Source organism: Schistocerca gregaria, chromosome 6 (genome assembly GCF_023897955.1).
Source record: "Schistocerca gregaria isolate iqSchGreg1 chromosome 6, iqSchGreg1.2, whole genome shotgun sequence".
In the NCBI taxonomy this organism is placed as follows: Eukaryota; Metazoa; Arthropoda; class Insecta; order Orthoptera; family Acrididae; genus Schistocerca; species Schistocerca gregaria.
This window is the reverse complement of record NC_064925.1, coordinates 442,581,082-442,600,753: the sequence shown is the minus strand read 5'-3', so window position 1 is coordinate 442,600,753 and position 19,672 is coordinate 442,581,082. Positions and strand designations below refer to the sequence as shown.

The 19,672-nt window shown below is 43.6% G+C and overlaps 1 protein-coding gene across 1 annotated transcript in view; it reads left to right on the top strand.

The window, feature by feature from the left end:
* LOC126278905 (orexin/Hypocretin receptor type 1-like) overlaps positions 1–19,672 on the top strand; it is a 1,200,512-nt gene that overhangs the window by 1,089,392 nt on the left and 91,448 nt on the right. Inside the window, exon 5 of the mRNA XM_049979179.1 lies at positions 11,388–11,669. Within this exon, the coding sequence (XP_049835136.1) occupies positions 11,388–11,669 (282 nt within the window). The remainder of the gene's footprint in view (positions 1–11,387; positions 11,670–19,672) is intronic.

The window sequence follows — 19,672 nt, the reverse complement described above, 5'->3', positions numbered from 1 at the left end:
ACACATGGACCAACTCGTTGGGCGAGGGACGTGGCGTACCCATATAAGATTTTCTGGAGTCTAGTTATGTATTTTATGACAGTTCCCTGCACCATAACTTGTGGTCGTGGGTTCATCAGAGGCCATGACACTTTGTAAGGCATGCAGAGCCAAATTATTCACGGACCACTCGCAGAAAGCAACTCCGTGTTTGTTCCACGTCAGTGTCCTCGGTGGACCAGACTTACTTTGTTTGTGCATTCTGATCTGCAGTGTAGGTATACTGTCTTCAGTCCAACTGAACTTCGAACAGTGCATTGATGAAGATCGTCACTCCGTAACACAATCAGTTTTATGTACAACATGTCAGATCCACCCTTAAAAATTTGAACATTTCTAACTCTAACTAAAATTCATAGAAATTGTATTTAAACTGATTTAAATACCATTTATTAAAAAACAGCGTTATGTACGTGATAAAAAATAGGACTCATTGCAATAACACTCTGGATAACATCTAAATAACGTTCACCTACCTAAATAAATATTTGTTTCACTTATTATTTTGTAAGTTACAGAGAAACACACATTATCTGAAGCACCCTGTGTTCACATAAAAGACAAGAGGTACAAAGTGAACAACAGTGAACAAAAGTGAACAATAATCGCTCACAATTCTGCTAAGATAAACATGCAGTTCTTGCCAGATCAGTAGTGAAGTGTTTTGCAGAATTTAGCTAACTATAAGATCAAAAGATTTCGACGCGAATATATGGTGATTTTTCTGAACTGAAGTGAAAGTGCACCCTCAAACTTATGACTAGATGAGAGGAAATACAGATTTCAAAAGGACGAATGAGTAATTGCAACCTTTTATTCATATAAAAATTATGATTTGAACACCGAATCAATATCGAATGTAGAAAAGAGACTGTATCCTTACAGAAAATAATACACTGAGGATGTTTTTAACATAATACTATATTTCATGAAGAAAAGCGTGTTTGATCAACAGTTTGTGAAACCCCACTGACCTCGAAACATTTTTTTCTAAGTAGAGCACTTTAATTGTGACATCGGTCAGCGACTAATGATTTCCGGCGTGTAAAGTCAAACATCCAATCAGGACGGCGGAAGAGCAGCCGTAAGAGATTGGATCTTCCTCTGACCTAAGACATGGGAAAGTCTCCTAAAGGGCGGAAGGATTACATTGATCAACGGCATGGCGATCGAAAAAACAACTGAAAAAATGGTGATTTTTAACATATCAAAGCAATCATTGTTAGTTGCCATTCGGTTGTCGAAGATGTGAACACTAAGTGGTGGGTGTCCATAATAAAAAGACTGAAAAGCCAACAAAAAGGTAACATTCTACGAGTATGGGAGTAAAATGTCAAAACTCTGAATGTGATAGAGGAGCTAGACAGTCTGAAAAGGGAAACGCTAAAACTTAAAGTAGATGTAGTAACCATCAGTGAAGTGAAACGGAAAGAAGATAGAGATGTTTGATCTGATCAGTATAGGCAGTAGAATTCATTGTGAAGAGGAACTTGGAGCAGGAACTGATCACCGTTAAAGGTTCTGTAACTGGGCTATTCTCATCACAAATAAAGCTATACTTGGAAAAGGCTAAAAAAAACTTAGGAAAATACCAATTGGATTACCTCAACGTGAGCAAAAAAGTTCCGATATCAATTATTTGACCAAAAGGTGTATCTAGGAGCAAATACAGACTCAGATCGAATTTAGTAATTATGAAGAGCAAGATGAAGTTTAAGATAATTGTCAGGAAGAATAACGTGGACAAAAGAGGCATACTAAAATTGTGAGGAGTGATGATGTGCGTTTCACCTACTCTGAGGCTCTAGATACTACGATTCTGAATACCGCCCCAAGGAGTTCAGCTGATGAGGAATGGATATCTCTAAAAAGAGCAGTCAAAGAATTTGGGCATATAAAGATAGTTACAAGGAAAGTAACGGAGAAGAAACCTTGGATAACAGAAGAAAATACACTCCTGGAAGTTGAAATTAGAACACCATGAATTCATTGTCCCAGGAAGGGGAAACTTTATTGACACATTCCTGGGGTCACATACATCACATGATCACACTGACAGAACCACAGGCACATAGACACAGGCAACAGAGCATGCACAATGTCGGCACTAGTACAGTGTATATCCACCTTTCGCAGCAATGCAGGCTGCTATTCTCCCATGGAGACGATCGTAGAGATGCTGGATGTAGTCCTGTGGAACGGCTTGCCATGCCATTTCCACCTGGCGCCTCAGTTGGACCAGCGTTCGTGCTGGACGTGCAGACCGCGTGAGACGACGCTTCATGCAGTCCCAAACATGCTCAATGGGGGACAGATCCGGAGATCTTGCTGGCCAGGGTAGTTGACCTACACCTTCTAGAGCACGTTGGGTGGCACGGGATACATGCGGACGTGCATTGTCCTGTTGGAACAGCAAGTTCCCTTGCCGCTCTAGGAATGGTAGAACGATGGGTTCGATGACGGTTTGGATGTACCGTGCACTATTCAGTGTCCCCTCGACGATCACTAGAGGTGTATGGCCAGTGTAGGAGATCGCTCCCCACACCATGATGCCGGGTGTTGGCCCTGTGTGCCTCGGTCGTATGCAGTCCTGATTGTGGCGCTCGCCTGCACGGCGCCAAACACGCATACGACCATCATTGGCACCAAGGCAGAAGCGACTCTCATCGCTGAAGACGACACGTCTCCATTCGCCCCTCCATTCACGCCTGTCGCGACACCACTGGAGGCGGGCTGCACGATGTTGGGGCGTGAGCGGAAGACGGCCTAACGGTGTGCGGGACCGTAGCCCAGCTTCATGGAGACGGTTGCGAATGGTCCTCGCCGATACCCCAGGAGCAACAGTGTCCCTAATTTGCTGGGAAGTGGCGGTGCGGTCCCCTACGGCACTGCGTAGGATCCTACGGTCTTGGCGTGCATCCGTGCGTCGCTGCGGTCCGGTCCCAGGTCGACGGGCACGTGCACCTTCCGCCGACCACTGGCGACAACATCGATGTACTGTGGAGACCTCACGCCCCACGTGTTGAGCAATTCGGCGGTACGTCCACCCGGCCTCCCGCATGCCCACTATACGCCCTTGCTCAAAGTCCGTCAACTGCACATACGGTTCACGTCCACGCTGTCGCGGCATGCTACCAGTGTTAAAGACTGCGATGGAGCTCCGTATGCCACGCAAACTGGCTGACACTGACGGCGGCGGTGCACAAATCCTGCGCAGCTAGCGCCATTCGACGGCCAACACCGCGGTTCCTGGTGTGTCCGCTGTGCCGTGCGTGTGATCATTGCTTGTACAGTCCTCTCGCAGTGTCCGGAGCAAGTATGGTGGGTCTGACACACCGGTGTCAACGTGTTCTTTTTTCCATTTCCAGGAGTGTATTTCAACCGGTCAAAGAAACGAGGAAGTACAACAGATCGCCAGGGAAATTCAGAAGTACGTCACTTAGGAATGAAATCAGTAGCAAGTGAAGGGAAGCAGATGCGAAATGGCTGCAGGTAAAATGTGAAGAAATCGAAAAAGAAACGGTCGCCAGGACTAATTCAGTATACAGAAAAGACAAAACAACGACGGGGGAAATTAAAAGCAAGAGCGGCAACATTGAGAGTGCAAGAAGAATTACGCTGTTAAAAGCAGAGGAGAAAGCGGATACATGGAAAGAGTGCAGAAGAAATGGGAATCGACATGGAGGAAATAGGGGACCCAGTATTAGAGTCAGAGCTTAACAGATCTTTGGAAGACTGTGACAAATAAGGCAGAAGGGATAGGTAATATTCCTTCAGAATTTCTAAGATCATTAGGGGAAATGGAAACCAAACGACTATTCAGGTTCGTGTGTACAACCTACGAAGCATGGGACATATCAGCAGACTATCGGCAAAACATCATCCACAGAATCTCGAAGATAGCAAAAGCAGACAGGTGCAAGAGATATCGCACACCCAGCATAATGGCTCATGCGTTCAAGTTGCTTACAAGAATCTACATCTATCTATATCGATCTTCCGCAAATCACATTTAAGTGCGTGGAAGAGGGTTCATCGAATACAGAATTATGCAAATGAAAACTGAGGATGCGACAGGTGACGATTAGTTTGGTTTTGGAATTCGTGATAGCCGCATCAAAACAGTCAGTAGACTAACCACTAAAACAAGAAAAGGAAACAAAAATGTTTCGGAACACCCAGCATGCAAGATTTAATGATTGCAATTGTGTATTTAAAGTCTTTATCAGTTGTTAGTGGTTTTTCGTACTAAACTTACTGCAAATAATTAAAGATCATTTTTCACTGGACTCTTTTCACTTTAATTTATAAAGCATTTTTGGTGATCATTGTGAAAACATGGATGCATAATATGTCCATATGGTTTGGTATTTGATTGGTCTGATCATTTGTGTGTTTTTCCCTTTTCTGTTATGACTTTATGAATGTGGTAATTTTCTTGTGGGGTAAAAGGTGTTTTATATTGTTTATAATTAAAATTTCCATTTCTGTGTCCCTGATAGTAATTTTATATTGGTGTTGATGTAAGTGTCCAGTGAAAGTTTGTCCTGTACTTTCAGACTCTTACACGGTCTTTGTACCTTTGGTGAGTTATTTTTATGTTTCGCTTTCTGAAAGTATTAGATATTATGAAATTATATGTGTGAACTTGTGGTTGTTTGTCACTGTACATTTTTTTCTTTTGTCACACTGTGTGTTCGTGTTCTTGTGCCTTGTATGTTTGTTTGCGTGGAAGGCTGTCCTTGTATTGCTGAAAGTTGGGTAATTGCTCCTTTCTTTTTCATTTTGATTCTTTGCGCAGCCTTGTTACTAAGTTTTCTTTTTTCTTTGTATCTATTGTTTGTGGCTATTTGTACTGTGGTATTCATTTGTTCTTGGTAATTAACTGTATGTAACAAACTGATATAAGTACACTGTCTGGCACTGGATTAGATGGAGTGCATCCTGAATGTGATAGATGAACCAAGCAGTAAAATTGACCGGTTAAATGCAGACACAAAATGTATGCATGAAAAAGAAAATTTTACAACAGAAGAGGAGCAAAGCAGACAGTTAAATTTCTTGAACATAAGCATGAAGATTCAAAACAACAAACACATATTCGGCATATATTGGCAACTCACAACAACAGACACAATAATACACCGGACATCAAGCCACAAACACTTACACAAACAAGCAAGACTTAGGTATATGCTGCACAAACTACACACAGAACCATTAGACGCACATGTCTACCAAAAGGAAATGCATACTTAGCACAAATAGTCAAGAACACTGAAAACAAAGGAAACCTAATAACAAAGCTGAACAATGAAATCATCAAATGCCCAGCTATCACCAACACAGGGCAGAATTCCACACAAAGCAAGAAGACACAAGAGCGAATACTGAGAGTGCTGCACACATCAAACTACAAAACCACTCCTATTTGTATTTTGATGTTTTACAAAAGTGAGATGAAGTGGAACAAACATCAAAGCATCATGAAAAGGAGGATATAAAAAGCCATGAATGAATGTGCAACCAATTTACTTTCAACCTTAACCTCCACTCACAATGAAGCAACAAGCAATGGTTTGCAAGATATGTAAACAAGAGGCAAAAATACCTTGAGTAAATTGTATGCCAACTTTGTCAGGTAGTACTGTTTTTAAACTACAGATACCAACATCTATAGGTATACTATGTTTCCATATTTCCAGAATGACCACAAAAGATGATTTATAAACAAAAGCAAATTGTGTCTGGTGAAAAGGACTCTTATTATTTTCAGTAAGCTTAAGAGATACGATTAGAAGCCCAATAACGAAGTGCTCCAATTAAAGTGTTAATGATGTTGCTATTCTTAGTGAAAGTGAAGGAAAATTACAAAATCTATTGAGTGGAATGAGCAACTTACTGAGTACACAGTATGGACTGAGAGTAAACAGAGAAAAGGCGAACGTAATCAGAAGCAGCAGAATATATAGAAACTTAACATCAAAATAGGTGATCATGAAGTGTACGAAGTCAAGGCATTCTGCTACCTTGGAAGCAAAATAACATTACTGATGAAGGAAAGAGGACATAAAAAGCAGACAAACAAGGGCAAGGAGGTCCCTTGCAGGAAAAATAAATCTATTAACATTAAACATAGGCCTTAATTTGAGGAAGATATTTCTGAGAATATACATTTGGAGCACAGCGTAGTACGGTAGAAGAATCACGGATGGTGAGTAAACTGGAACAGGAGAGAACCGAAGAATTTGAGATGTGGTACAAACAGAATAATTCAGACTGAGATATTCACTCTGCAGCGGAGTGTACGCTGATATGAAACTTTTCTGGCAGATTAAATCTCTGTGCCGAACCGAGACTCGAACTCGGGACCTTTGCCTTTCGTGGGCAGGTGCTCTACCAACTGAGCTACTCAAGCACGACTCACGCCCCCTCCTCACAGCTTTACTTCTGCCAGTACCTCCTCTCCTACCTTCAAAAGTTTACAGAAGCTCTCCTGCGAACCAAGCAGGACTGGCATTCTTGAAAGAAAGGTTGGTAGAGCACTTGCCCGCGAAAGGCAAAGGCCCCGAGTTCGAGTCTCGGTCCGGCACAGAGTTTTAATCTGCTAGGAAAGTTTCAAAACAGAATGATGTTGAAAATTAGATATACAAGATAAGGAATGAAGAGGTTCCCTGCAGAATCGACGAAAAAAGGAACATATGGAAAACACTGAGAAGAAGAAGGGAGAGGGTGATACGACATGTGCTACGATATGGTGGAATACTTTCCACAGAACTGGAGGGAGTTGTACAGAGTGAAAACTGTAGGAGGGAAAAGAAAGAAAGCAATGGTGCATTCGGCATACAAGACTGTGTTTGTATACGTAATGGTTTTACTTTTAAATATAACTTCACTGATGGGAAAAAATCGCAGCACCAAGACATAGTCGTGCAATGTAAATGAAAGATAATAGGCTTGCTTCAACGTTTGAAAGATGTTGTCTATTCGAATTTCTCGCCGGTCGCATAAGAGTGGCGTAGCAGCGCGACTAAGTTGATGTAAACCATGTTTGCTTTAAATACACGCTGTCGTGAGCGTTCGCTACATTTGGGATTGGATGTGGTGAGCTGATATCAGTCAAGAATGCTTCTAAGTCGACAAACACGCCATTATCAACACCACCTCGAGTTTGAACGAGGTCGTGTAATAGGGCTACGATGAGCTCGGTGTTCCTTCTGCGATATTGTAGAAAGACTTGGCAAGAATGTAGCCACTGTACGTGATTGCTGGCAGCGGAGTCACGAGAAAGTGCGATAGCAAGATGATCGGTCTCCGGGCTGCCACGTGGAAATACGAGAGGGAAGACCACTGTGTTCGACTTATGGCTCTGGCGCATCGGACTGCACCTGCAGCAGCTCTCTGAACAGCTGTTGGCACCACAGTGACACAATGAGCTGTCACAAATCGGTAACTTCAAGGAGAGCCCGACCCCCTGTAGCATGCATTCCACTGACCCCAAACCAGAGCTCATTGGAGGACAGGGTGGAGGTCTATTGTATTTATGATGAAAGCTGGTTCTGCCTCGGCGCCAGTGCCGTGGTTTGGTTAGAAGGAGGCCAGTTGAGTGCCTTACGCAACCGTCTAGGTACAGTGGACCTACACCTGTAGTTATGACCTGAAGTACAATTTCGTATAATAGCAGGAGCACTCTCGTGTTTATCCTACGTACTTTGATTGCAAATTATACATCGGTCTGGTGATTCGACCTATTCTGCTGTCATTCTTGAAAAGCAGTCCCGGGGGTGATTTGCAACACGATAACTCTGGCCCACACACAGCTGTTGTAATCCGACGTGTTCTGCGGAGTGTCTTGCTGCCTTGGCCTGCTCGATCACCGAATCTGATTCTAATCGAGCACATAAGGGACATCATCGGACGACAACTCCAGTGACATCCACAAACAGCATTAATCGTCCCTGTACTGACAGCCAAATGCGACAGGCGTTGAACCCCATCCCACAAACTGACATTCGACACCTATGCAACACAATGCAAGAACATGTTTGTATTCAATTCACTGGTAGTTACATTGCTTAATAATGTACCAGCATTCCACATTTTCACTGACGTATTTAGCGCTTCCATTAATCTGAGATCTTGTAATTTTAGTCACTTATATATGTTACCTAGACAGTGTACGGGAAGAAAGGAAGAATGAATTGATTGTTGATGTTAACAACGATCATCCTCCTTTACCTCCTCTGCATTACTGCAGATGAGGTGTCACTGAGCACATTTCTTCTGTGCATGCAGTACACGTGAGACGCCTAGTTGTTTCCATTGCACTGTGTGGAATACGAAGGTTCTGTTATAGTTCACTAACCTGCTGTCTTCAAGTTGATGTCCCCAGCGCAGAAAACAGCACGCAGGTCGTAGGTTCTGTATCTTGAGGCTGAAACTGACTTTTAGCGAGGTTCTGTTCTAAAATAATGTATCACTTCTTTGGGATGCTACTCTCGTATTTTAATACAGCCACACGAGAAGACTACATGATCTTAATACAACACTTTCTGATACAGCAAAGTACATGATCAAACACAATGTTTACGAAAATGTATCTTTACACGGTTTGTGGCACATGTCTGTGCCTCGTGACTACCGGAGTGAATCTTTTAATACTAAATATTGGCAAACACTTCCTGCGACAGACAACATGTCTGTTCTTCTCGACTGTCTAATCCAGAGTTACGAACAGGAACTTAAATAAAAATTGGAAACACATCCTACGACAGACAACATGTCTGTTCGTCTAGACTGCATAATCCAGAGGACGAACAGCCCGAAACACTTCGCGCGCCATACCAGAAAAGGCGTGACCCGAACGCTTCGTCTACAATTTCAGCAGTCGTTCGTTTTTTATTTAAATTGTTTTTAATGATTCTAAAATGAGTGATTGATAGTCAGCTGTTGAGAGATATTTATATTAAAAAGTGAAGTCATTCCAATGAATAGTTTAACTAATAATAATAACTATACTTTAACGTTTTGGCGCCCTTGCTCCGAACACAGCACCCAGTCACAGAACAGTAGCATTATGCAGGCGGTCTTTCTCACGGGAATGGTACCGAATCTAACATCTGTCACAGGTACCTCACACCATAATTCGTCATCTGCATAATTCTTGCATCTCCACTGCTCTGGGAACAGCTTTTTGGAGCCTAATACGATGGCTGACTAAGCCAGAAATATTACACTAGACGGATATATTTCCCTAATTTCATTACTCTACTTTACTAACTTTTTTGGTGTTTTTTCCGTCTGCGTGTACTGACTATTCGTACCGCTGACTGAGAATGATTACTGATGACCCTACTACTCAATCTCTGTCTTTCCAAACATTAACCCCGACTTGACGGGTCTGCTGTTTTGCTATATCTCCTCCATTTCTCTCTGTCGTTGACATCTTCTGGTCTTAAGCCAACAACGTGCACGTCTGCCCTGATATTATCAGTCCATCTCTTTTCCGGTCTTCCTGGTGGTCATGTTCCTCCCGGGTTGATGTGGAGCGCTGTTTTTGCAACTGAGTTGTCTTGCTTTCTCATGTCGTGGCCGTGGTAGCGAAGACGGGCTTCCCTCACTTCGTTGGTGATCGGCGCGGCATTAAATCTTTGCATCAGTCCCATACATTGCTGGGCGTACCATGGTTTATATACTTTTGCCTTTAGATACTGAGGCATCTTTTTATCGCAGAGGACTCCAGTGACCTGTCTCCACTGTTGAATGTCCCAATATTAAATCCATTCATCCATTTATTCACCCAGCCATCCATCCATCGATCCATTCATCCAAACATTCTTAAAGGCATTTTGCAGGGTATAGACGTACACTACTGGCCATTAAAATTGCTACACAACGAAGATGACGTGCTACAGGAAGCGAAATTTAACCGACAGGAAGAAGATGCCGTAATATGCAAATGATTAGCTTTTCAAAGCATTCACACAAGGTTGACGCCGGTGGCGACACCTACAACGTGCTGACATGAGGAAAGTTTCCCACCGATTTCTCACACACAAACAGCAGTTAACCGGCGTTGCTTAGTGAAACGTTGTTGTGATGCCTCGTGTAAGGAGGAGAATTGCGTACCAGCACGTTTCCGACTTTCATGAAGGTCGGATTGTAGCATATCGAAATAGCGGTTTATCGTATCGCGACATTGCTGATCGCGTTGGTCGAGATCCAATGACTGTTAGCAGAATATGGAATCGGTGAGTTCAGGAGGGTAATAGGGAACGCCGTGGTGGATCCCAACGGCCTCGTATCACTAGCAGTCGAGATGACAGTCATCTTATCCGCATGGCTGTAACGGATCGTGCAGCCACGTCTCGATTCATGAGTCAACAGATGGGGACATTTGCAAGACAACAACCATCTGCACGAACAGTTTGACGACGTTTGCAGCAGCAGAGACTATCAGCTCGGACACCATGGCTGCGGTTACCCTTGACGCTGCATCTCCAACAGGAGAGCCTCCGATGGTGTACTCAACACGAACCTGGGTGGACGAATGGCAAAACGTCATTTTTTCGGATGAATCCAGGTTCTGTTTACAGCATCATGAAGGTCGCATCCGTGTTTGGCGACATCGGGGTGAACACCATACTGGCGTATTACCTGGCGGAATGGTATGGGGTGCCATTGGTTACACGTCTCGGTCACCTCTTGTTCGCATTGACGGCACTTTGAACAGTGGACGTTACATTTCAGATGTGTTACGACCCGTGGCTCTACCCTTCATTCGATCCCTGCGAAACCCTACATTTCAGAAGGATAATGCACCACCGCACGTTGCAGGTCCTGTACGGGCCTTTCTCGATACAGAAAATGTTTGACTGGTGCCCTGGCCAGCGCATTCTCCAGATGTCTCACCAATTGAAAACGTCTGGTCAATGGTTGCCTAGCGACTGGCTCGTCACAATACGGCAGTCACTACTCTTGATGAACTGTAGTATGGGCAGTTGTACCTGGACACACCATTCAAGCTCCGTTTGACTCAATGGCCAGGCGTATCAAGGCCGTTATTACGGCCAGAGGTGGTTGTTCTGCGTACTGATTTCTCAGGATCTATGCACCTAAATTGCGTGAAAATATAATCACATGTCAGTTCTAGAATAATATATTTGTCCTGTGAATACTCGTTTGTCATCTACATTTCTTTATGCTGTAGCAATTTTAAGCGTCAGTAGTGTAGATCGTCTCTCTACACAGATATTTTTTGGATGGACCTCAGTGTTTGGGCTGAATGACTGTTTCATTTTCGAGCGTACAATCTGAACACCTGCTGAGAGTGAGTGCTCTGCGTGCAGACATCCCGGAGCTGGTGGTGCTGAGAGCCCGCGGCCGCGACTGGGACTCAGTGCTGCTGACGCAGTGCGAGAGCACCTGGAGCTACGACTCCGAGATGGTGTTCCACGGCGCCAAGAGCCTGCTGCTGTACACGCTGCCGCTGCTCTTCATGTCGGTCGCCTACTACCAGATCGTTCGCGTCCTCTGGCGCTCCGACACCATCCCCGGACACGGCAGCAGCCGCAGCGGGGCGCTCAGCTCCAGCGCCAACGGCCGCGCCTACACCTCGTCCGGAAACTGCGGTACGTACATCTCTGCCCTGCAAAGTATGGGCGTGTCTGACAAAAACAGTGTAACATCTGTAATTGGAGGAAGGAACAAAATCGAACGTGACGATTAGAGAGTGCGTGGTGCAATTTCTGTCATAAATAAAATTAACTTAACAAAGAAAAGAACAAAGAATGAGCCCACTTACCAGTATAATGGGGCACACACTGTGGCCCAGATGCACGCACTCATCCGGCTGGTAAGCCTGTCGTAAAGACGTTGTATCCTCTCCTGAGGCATATGTTATAACTGTCTATGAAAATCTCTATATGGGACTTACTAATCGGCTTACCCTGCTTGCGATATAAAATATGACCTTGGATCTCGTGTACGCCTAATGGATTTTTACTAATCGGATAAGGCTATCTTGTCCGAAGAAATAATACCGATAAGTAGGAAGAAAGTGTACAGCAGACCTTTCTGATGGAAAAGTCTACTAAAATTAAAAGGTAATTAAATCGAACAGGGTTGCAATTTGGAAAAATTAAAACTTATTTTGAGCATTCACTCACGAACAACACTGGACAGGAAAGGGGTACCACTGATAATGAATCCAAAAGTTCCACTAATGAACGAAAAGGAAATAATTAACGGTCGCCAGCCCACTAGGGCAGTTTACATCCAAAATCCTGTACAAGATGATGGGAAAGAAAAACATGAATTGTTAACCACTGACGTGGCAACTGAAGGTTGTCACTTTTTTTAACACTTATTTTAAGTAAGTATGTAATGGTAAAGAAAACTGAGAAGTGACCCTTACGTTACGTTTATCATTAAATTTTGAAAAAACAATCGAGTAATAATTTGAAAATATACAATTAAACTGTACGTTAGTACTGAACTTTGCTACGTGAACAATGACTTTCAATAACCTCAACGTAACGTCAACAAAGAAATTTAGAAAAAAAGTAAGCACTTTTTGCTTTGCAGTTACTTATTTTGCAAACTGGATTTCATATTATTGTCTGAACAACTGAGCCTTTTTCTGCTGACTTGAACAGAAATAAATAATAGAATACGTACCAAACCATTCGCTCCAAGCTACATCTAAAATAAATAAAACTCCTGCTCTCTTAATTTGTGCATTTTTTTAGATTAGAGTTTTTTCCATTGATTGATTTTCAAACTTGAAAATGACAGTGCTTTTCTTATATACTGTTGTACAACAGTTAATTGAAAGTAGACTGAGGCAAAATTTCTTAGAAGTGAAATTATTCATTAATAATTTGACTGTAACTATTCAATGGGAATGGGCGATGGGAAGCCCTCTCAGCCCAGCAGTTGCCAATTTATTTATGGAGATCTTCGAACAGCGAGCGCTGCAGACTGCCAGTAAAAAGCCAGCTAAATGGTACCGCTATGTTGATGACACATTTGTAGTGTGGACTCATGGTGAAGAAGAGCTGGATGTCTTCTTGGTGCACCTGAACAGTATTAACCCGAAGATACAGTTTACGATGGAGAAAGAGAGCAACGGTCAACTCAATTTCCTGGATGTGTCGGTAATTAAACGGGTGGATGGGACGCTGGGCCACAAGGTATATAGAAAGAACACTCACACGGATCGATACCTCCACAAGGAATCAAACCATCATCCTAGGCAAAAGAGAGGTGTCATGAAAACCTTAGTGGACAGAGCCAACAAAATCTGCGAGCCGGCTTACTTGCAAGACGAATTATATCACTTACGTTCGGCCTTCATGAAAAACGGATATACCAGCAAGGAAATTGATCGAGCCCTCCATCAAAGAAGAAAAGAAGCCAGAATTCCAGAGCAACAACGGTCACCTATTGGAAAAGTTTTCTTACCGTTCATTAATAAAGTCACGGACCGCATCGGCAAAGTTTTGGCTAAACATGGGATCGAAACTATCTTCAGACCCACCAAGAAGATTAAGGAATATTTAAGAACTGCAAAAGACGCTCGACACCCCCTAGCAACACCTGGGGTATACAAAATTCCATGCAGTTGTGGACAAGTATACATTGGAACAACAAAAAGAAGTGTAAACACCCGCTTAGCCGAACATAAGAGAAACTGTCGCTTAGGACACATCGAAAAATCGGCCGTAGCTGAGCATGTTTTTCGAGATGGGAACCACGAAATTAAATTTAATGAGACTAGCGTTCTAGCACGAACATCCCATTATCATGCACGCATGTATAGGGAAGCAATAGAGATCCACAAACACCACAACAATTTTAATAGAAAAGAGGAAGTTTTAAAATTGGACAAAATATGGATGTCGACGTTGCGCAAGAAGAATGACAATCGATTACTCTTAATCGAGAATGGTGGTGCCCTCTATGCGCTCTATAAATGCGAGAGTACCTGGAGCCTCAGTGGCAGTAGCCGGACGACCTCGGAAGATGTCTCCCGCAGCTGGAGACGAAACGTCAGGTGGAAATTTTATACATCGACCACGGCCTCTCAGCCCGGAAGTTTTAACTGAAAACTATTCAATTTGTTTCTTATGACACTCGGTTAGCATATGAGGGAAGAAAAGGAACAAGGACCCTGCTTGGCAACAATGTCTGAGGACAATGAGGACACAATCGTCCTGATTTCAACTGATTACTATTTAAATTAATTTTATCAATCAAATCACATTCAGTTGTGCTGCTGGGTTCGCCGTTAATACTTTCTACCAATAAACAGTCTTACTTCAGCGTTGTGCATACGACGAAACTTGGAGCCGCCGACAAGTCTCTGTTGCTGGAACTGCTACTGTTGTTGAAGACAGTAGCATCTTGTGGAGCATGGCTAGTTACAGGAACGGGCATTCGTACTTAATACAGCCTCTCTCGCCCGTCCACTGTCCTTACTCCTGCTACTAGACATCTGGCCGGAGCTCGTACATGATGGAACTGAAATGGTACACTCTACTGCGAGAGCGTTAACACCACACTTCCGCACACTACAAGCGCTCGAACCTGTCGCGCAACAACCACTACCCAAAGATTTTACAACGCACAGGCACTGCTATTATCGTTGCTACTCGATGCAAAAAACAATTCCTTTTGCTTTTTCCCAGAGGAAGAGACAGATAAATATAATGAAATGTCAACAGGGTTCTACCTAAACTTACACATACAATGAAGCAATGTCCGTACTAATTAAAGAAAGCATTTAAATTACAAATATTTACAAACAATTCAGCATAAAAGTTTATATATCGGTAGCAGGTGCCATGCATCCTGGAATTTCGGTGTTACACTGGGACAGAGCTTACGCCAGAGCTGCTCCCTCACATCTTCTGTCGAAAACAGATCTGGGCACCTTACTGGACATAAGAGAACCTCAACATCACGGAGACAGTTCACAGAGACACGCTCCATGTGTGGACGACCGTTGTCGTGTTGTAAAATGCTACCACTACTGTTCCGTGAGAGGTAACACTTGTGAACGCGAGATGTCAGTGACGTACCGATCTGCTATCAGAGTCCCTTCAGTCACTACCAAACATGAAATTAGGTCATGCCCAACGGCTTTCCACACCATGACGCCAGGAATAACAACGCTATATCTCTGTAAAACATTGCAAGAACGGCATCTCTATCCAGGTCACCGACATAGTCGCTGCCGATGGGCACCCAGGGAAGTGCGTAACCCCCTATTCACTTCCGAAGGCAATGCGACGCCATTAGTCAGTAGTCCATGCTTGCCAGCTACGGTACCACTCTAAACGCAGCCGTTTCTGATATGTTGTTAACGGCATCCTACGCATGGGACAGTATTTTCCCAGCCTGGCTGTTACTAGCCTCCGTCCAATGGTGAGGGATGTCACAGACTGTTGTTAAGTGTTCTCGGATGGCAGGTGTAAAGGTGTTACGATTTCCTTGTTGCACAGTACGGCGATCCCCCATTGTGACGTTTATACAGGGTGTTTCAAAAATGACCGGTATATTTGAAACGGCAATACAAACTAAACGAGCAGCGATAGAAATACACCGTTTGTTGCAATATGCTTGGGACAACAGTACATTTTCAGGCAGACAAACTTTCGAAATTACAGTAGTTACAGCTGTCAACAACAGATGGCGCTGCGGTCTGGGAAACTCTATAGTACGATATTTTCCACATATCCACCATGCGTAGCAATAATATGGCGTAGTCTCTGAATGGAATTACCCGAAACCTTTGACAACGTGTCTGGCGGAATGGTTTCACATGCAGATGAGATGTACTGCTTCAGCTGTTCAATTGTTTCTGGATTCTGGCGGTACATCTGGTCTTTCAAGTGTCCCCACAGAAAGAAGTCACAGGGGTTCATATCTGGCGAATAGGGAGGCCAATCCACGCCGCCTCCTGTATGTTTCGGATAGCCCAAAGCAATCACACGATCATCGAAATATTCATTCAGGAAATTAAAGACGTCGGCCGTGCGATGTGGCCGGGCACCATCTTGCATAAACCACGAGGTGTTCACAGTGTAGTCTAAGGCAGTTTGTACCGCCACAAATTCACGAAGAATGTCCAGATAGCGTGATGGATCTGAAAAATGGGCCAATGATTCCTTTGGAAGAAATGGCGGCCCAGACTAGTACTTTTTGAGGATGCAGGGACGATGGGACTGCAACATGGGACTTTTCGGTTCCCCATATGCGCCAGTTCTGTTTATTGATGAAGCCGTCCAGGTAAAAATAAGCTTCGTCAGTAAACCGAATGCTGCCCACATCCATATCGCCATCATCAATCCTGTGCACTATATCGTTAGCGAATGTCTCTCGTGCAGCAATTGTAGCGGCGCTGAGGGGTTGCCGCGTTTGAATTTTGTATGGATAGAGGTGTAAACTCTGGCGCATGAGACGATACGTGGACGTTGGCGTCATTTGGACCGCAGCTGCAACACGGGGAACGGAAACCCGAGGACGCTGTTGGATCACCTGCTGCACTAGCTGCGAGTTGCCCTCTGTGGTTGCCGTACGCGGTCGCCCTACCTTTCCAGCACTTTCATCCGTCACGTTCCCAGTCCGTTGAAATTTTTCAAACAGTTCCTTTATTGTATCGCTTTTCGGTCCGTTGGTTACATTAAACCTCCGTTGAAAACTTCGTCTTGTTGCTACAACACTGTGTTCTAGGCGGTGGAATTCCAACACCAGAAAAATCCTCTGTTCTAAGGAATAAACCATGTTGCCCAAGGCACACTTGTACGTTGTGAACAGCACACGCTTACAGCAGAAAGACGACGTACAGAATGGCGCACCCACAGACTGCGTTGTCTTCTATATCTTTCACATCACTTGCAGCGCCATCTGTTGTTGAAAATTGTAACTACTGTAATTTCGAAAGTTTGTCCGCCTGAAAATGTACTGTTGTCCCAAGCATATTGCAACAAACTGTGTATTTCTATCGCTGCTCGTTTAGTTTTTATTGCCGTTTCAAATATACCGGCCATTTTTGAAACACCCTGTACGTGCTCGACCGGAGCTTTTGTGACGATTATCTCTGCCCTCCGCCCCTATGTAGTCCAACATCGGACCACTTGTCAGATCCGAATGCCTCGCAGATCTGAAAACTGCGCGATTCGAACAGCCTGCGAAATGAAGACGAACAATGAGACCATTTTCAGTCTCCATCAGGTGGTTGCTCACACTAGTATACGGCATCTCCGTGTCCTACACAGTGATTACTCAACATCTAACGCTGTTTATGCGATTTATAAACACTACCTGATAACAACAATGATAACACACTCCTGTGGCCGTTCTGTCTCTCACAGAGAATTTGCAAATCTAATCATTTGCATACTAGCCCACGGGCGTACGTGTATGATGTTACACTGACATTTGGCTATTATGTCTTCTGCGTGCTTCACTTTTTTGACAGGTAGAGTATCATTAGCTTTAAGAGTAATGAGTACTGTTGACAGGGGATGTGAAATTGACTCCAGATTTTTAGATTTCGAGAAGGTTTTTGACACAAGCGACTTCTAATCAAATTGCGTGCCTACGGACTGACGCCTCAGTTGTGCGACTAGATTCATGATTTCCTGTCAGAAAGGTCGCAGTGCACAGTCATCGAGTAAGAAGTAATATCTAGCGTTCCCTAGCGAAGTGTTATAGGCCCTCTGCTGTTCCTAATGTACATCAAGAATTTACGAGACTCTCTGAGTAGCACTCTCAGATTGTTTGCAGATGAAGTTATCATTTACCTCCTTATAAAGTCATCAGATGATCAGAACAAAATGCAAAACGATTCAGACGAGATATCTGTATGGTCCAGAAATTGTCAATTGACTCTAAATAATCAAAAGTGTGAAGTCATTCACATGAATACGGAAAGGAATCCGCTAAATTTCGGTTACCCAAGAAATCAGACAATTCTAAAGTCTGTAAATTCAGCTAAATAGCTAGGGATTACATTTATGAATAATTTAAGCTGGAACGATCACATAGATAATTTTTGGGTAAAGCAAATCAAAGATTACGATTTATTGGCAGAACACTGAGAAAATGCATTGGGTCCACTAAAGAGACAGCCTACACTGCGCCTGTACGTTCTCTTCTGCAGTACTGCTATGTGATGTGAGATCCACATAAGATGGGATCGGCAGAGGATATCGAAAAATTTCAAAGAAGGGCAGCTCGTTTTGTACTATTGCGAAATAGGGGAGAGAGTGGCACATGGATATGATACGTGAATTGGCGTTTTCCATTGCGGCACGAGCTTCTCATCAATCAACAGCTTTCTCCTCAGAATGTGAAAATAGTTTGTTGGCGCCCACCTACGTAGAGAGAAATGATAATCTTAATAAAATAGAGAAATAAAAGCTCTCGCAGAAAGATTAAGAGCTTGTTTCTTCTTTGCACTGTTTGAGAGTGGAACGGTGGAGAAACAGCTTGAAGGTGGTTCGATTAATCCACTGCCACGCACTTAATTGTCAATTGCAAAGTAATCTTGTAGATGCAGATGTGGTCTGCATCACAGCAACTCAATTGAATGAAAAATTATTTTTGAAAATGAGCTGAAATTCTAAACTGGCCAGCAATACTAAACATGAGATGAAGTCATATAAAGTTTTCATTAAATTTCGAAAAAATCAATCTGCTACCGCTTCACGCAGATAAATTATTCTCAATAGTCAATGACTACAGAGACCGTGGTTGTACAAGTCTGCCATTCGGTTCTGGAAATGCGTGCTACGCTTCGGTTTCTTCATCAGAGGAATGAGAGAGCGGTCCATGGGGGCCATGTCAGATGATTACTGGAGTGAGAATCAGCTAGAGCGGTTCCATGGGGCAAAATTACACCCTCCGCCAGCTTCCAGCGACGCTTCTTCTTGACAGCCTCCAGCAACCTCGCTAGAAGATTTCAGTAGCATACCCCTGTGACGATTTACCCCTCACATGGGTAATCTGTTAGCACTCAGCATGGAAGTCCCAAAATATACCATCACCTTGCCCGATGATGAATATTCGCATTTTTCGGCGGAGGTGATTTCCACATGTTTCCAGTGCTTGCCATGTTACTCTATCATACTCAGCCTCTCCCTCGGTTATCAGCCGGCTATAGAAGTGACCTGTACTTGCCTATCGCAGCTTTAACGTTTCTGCTGCTGTCTTTCTTGGTTCATCGGGCTTCTTAAATGGTTGTGAGCAGTCGCGAGACCCAGTGGGCAGCTACCTTCATCACGACCAAAACGTCGTGCAAGAGACTGACAGGAGATCCATGACTGATTTTCACTTTTCTCACTGTCGCTTCGGTTGTGATGGGCAGGTATTCGAAATGCAGAGTCTTTCCTTCTCTTACGATTCTCGTTTCTTCATAGACATGTGGCCTGACACTTCGTTCTTCTTCATCCAGACTCGTTTGACAACAATGGTAGAGTCACTCCCTCTTCTACTGTGCAATATGATGGTGCATGATTATCGTACACTTCGACCAACTCACCATGGATTATTATAGAGTTATTCTCTTCAAGACAGAAAACTTGGTTCCACACAATATTCTGCCAATGGGCTGCGTTATTTCCTT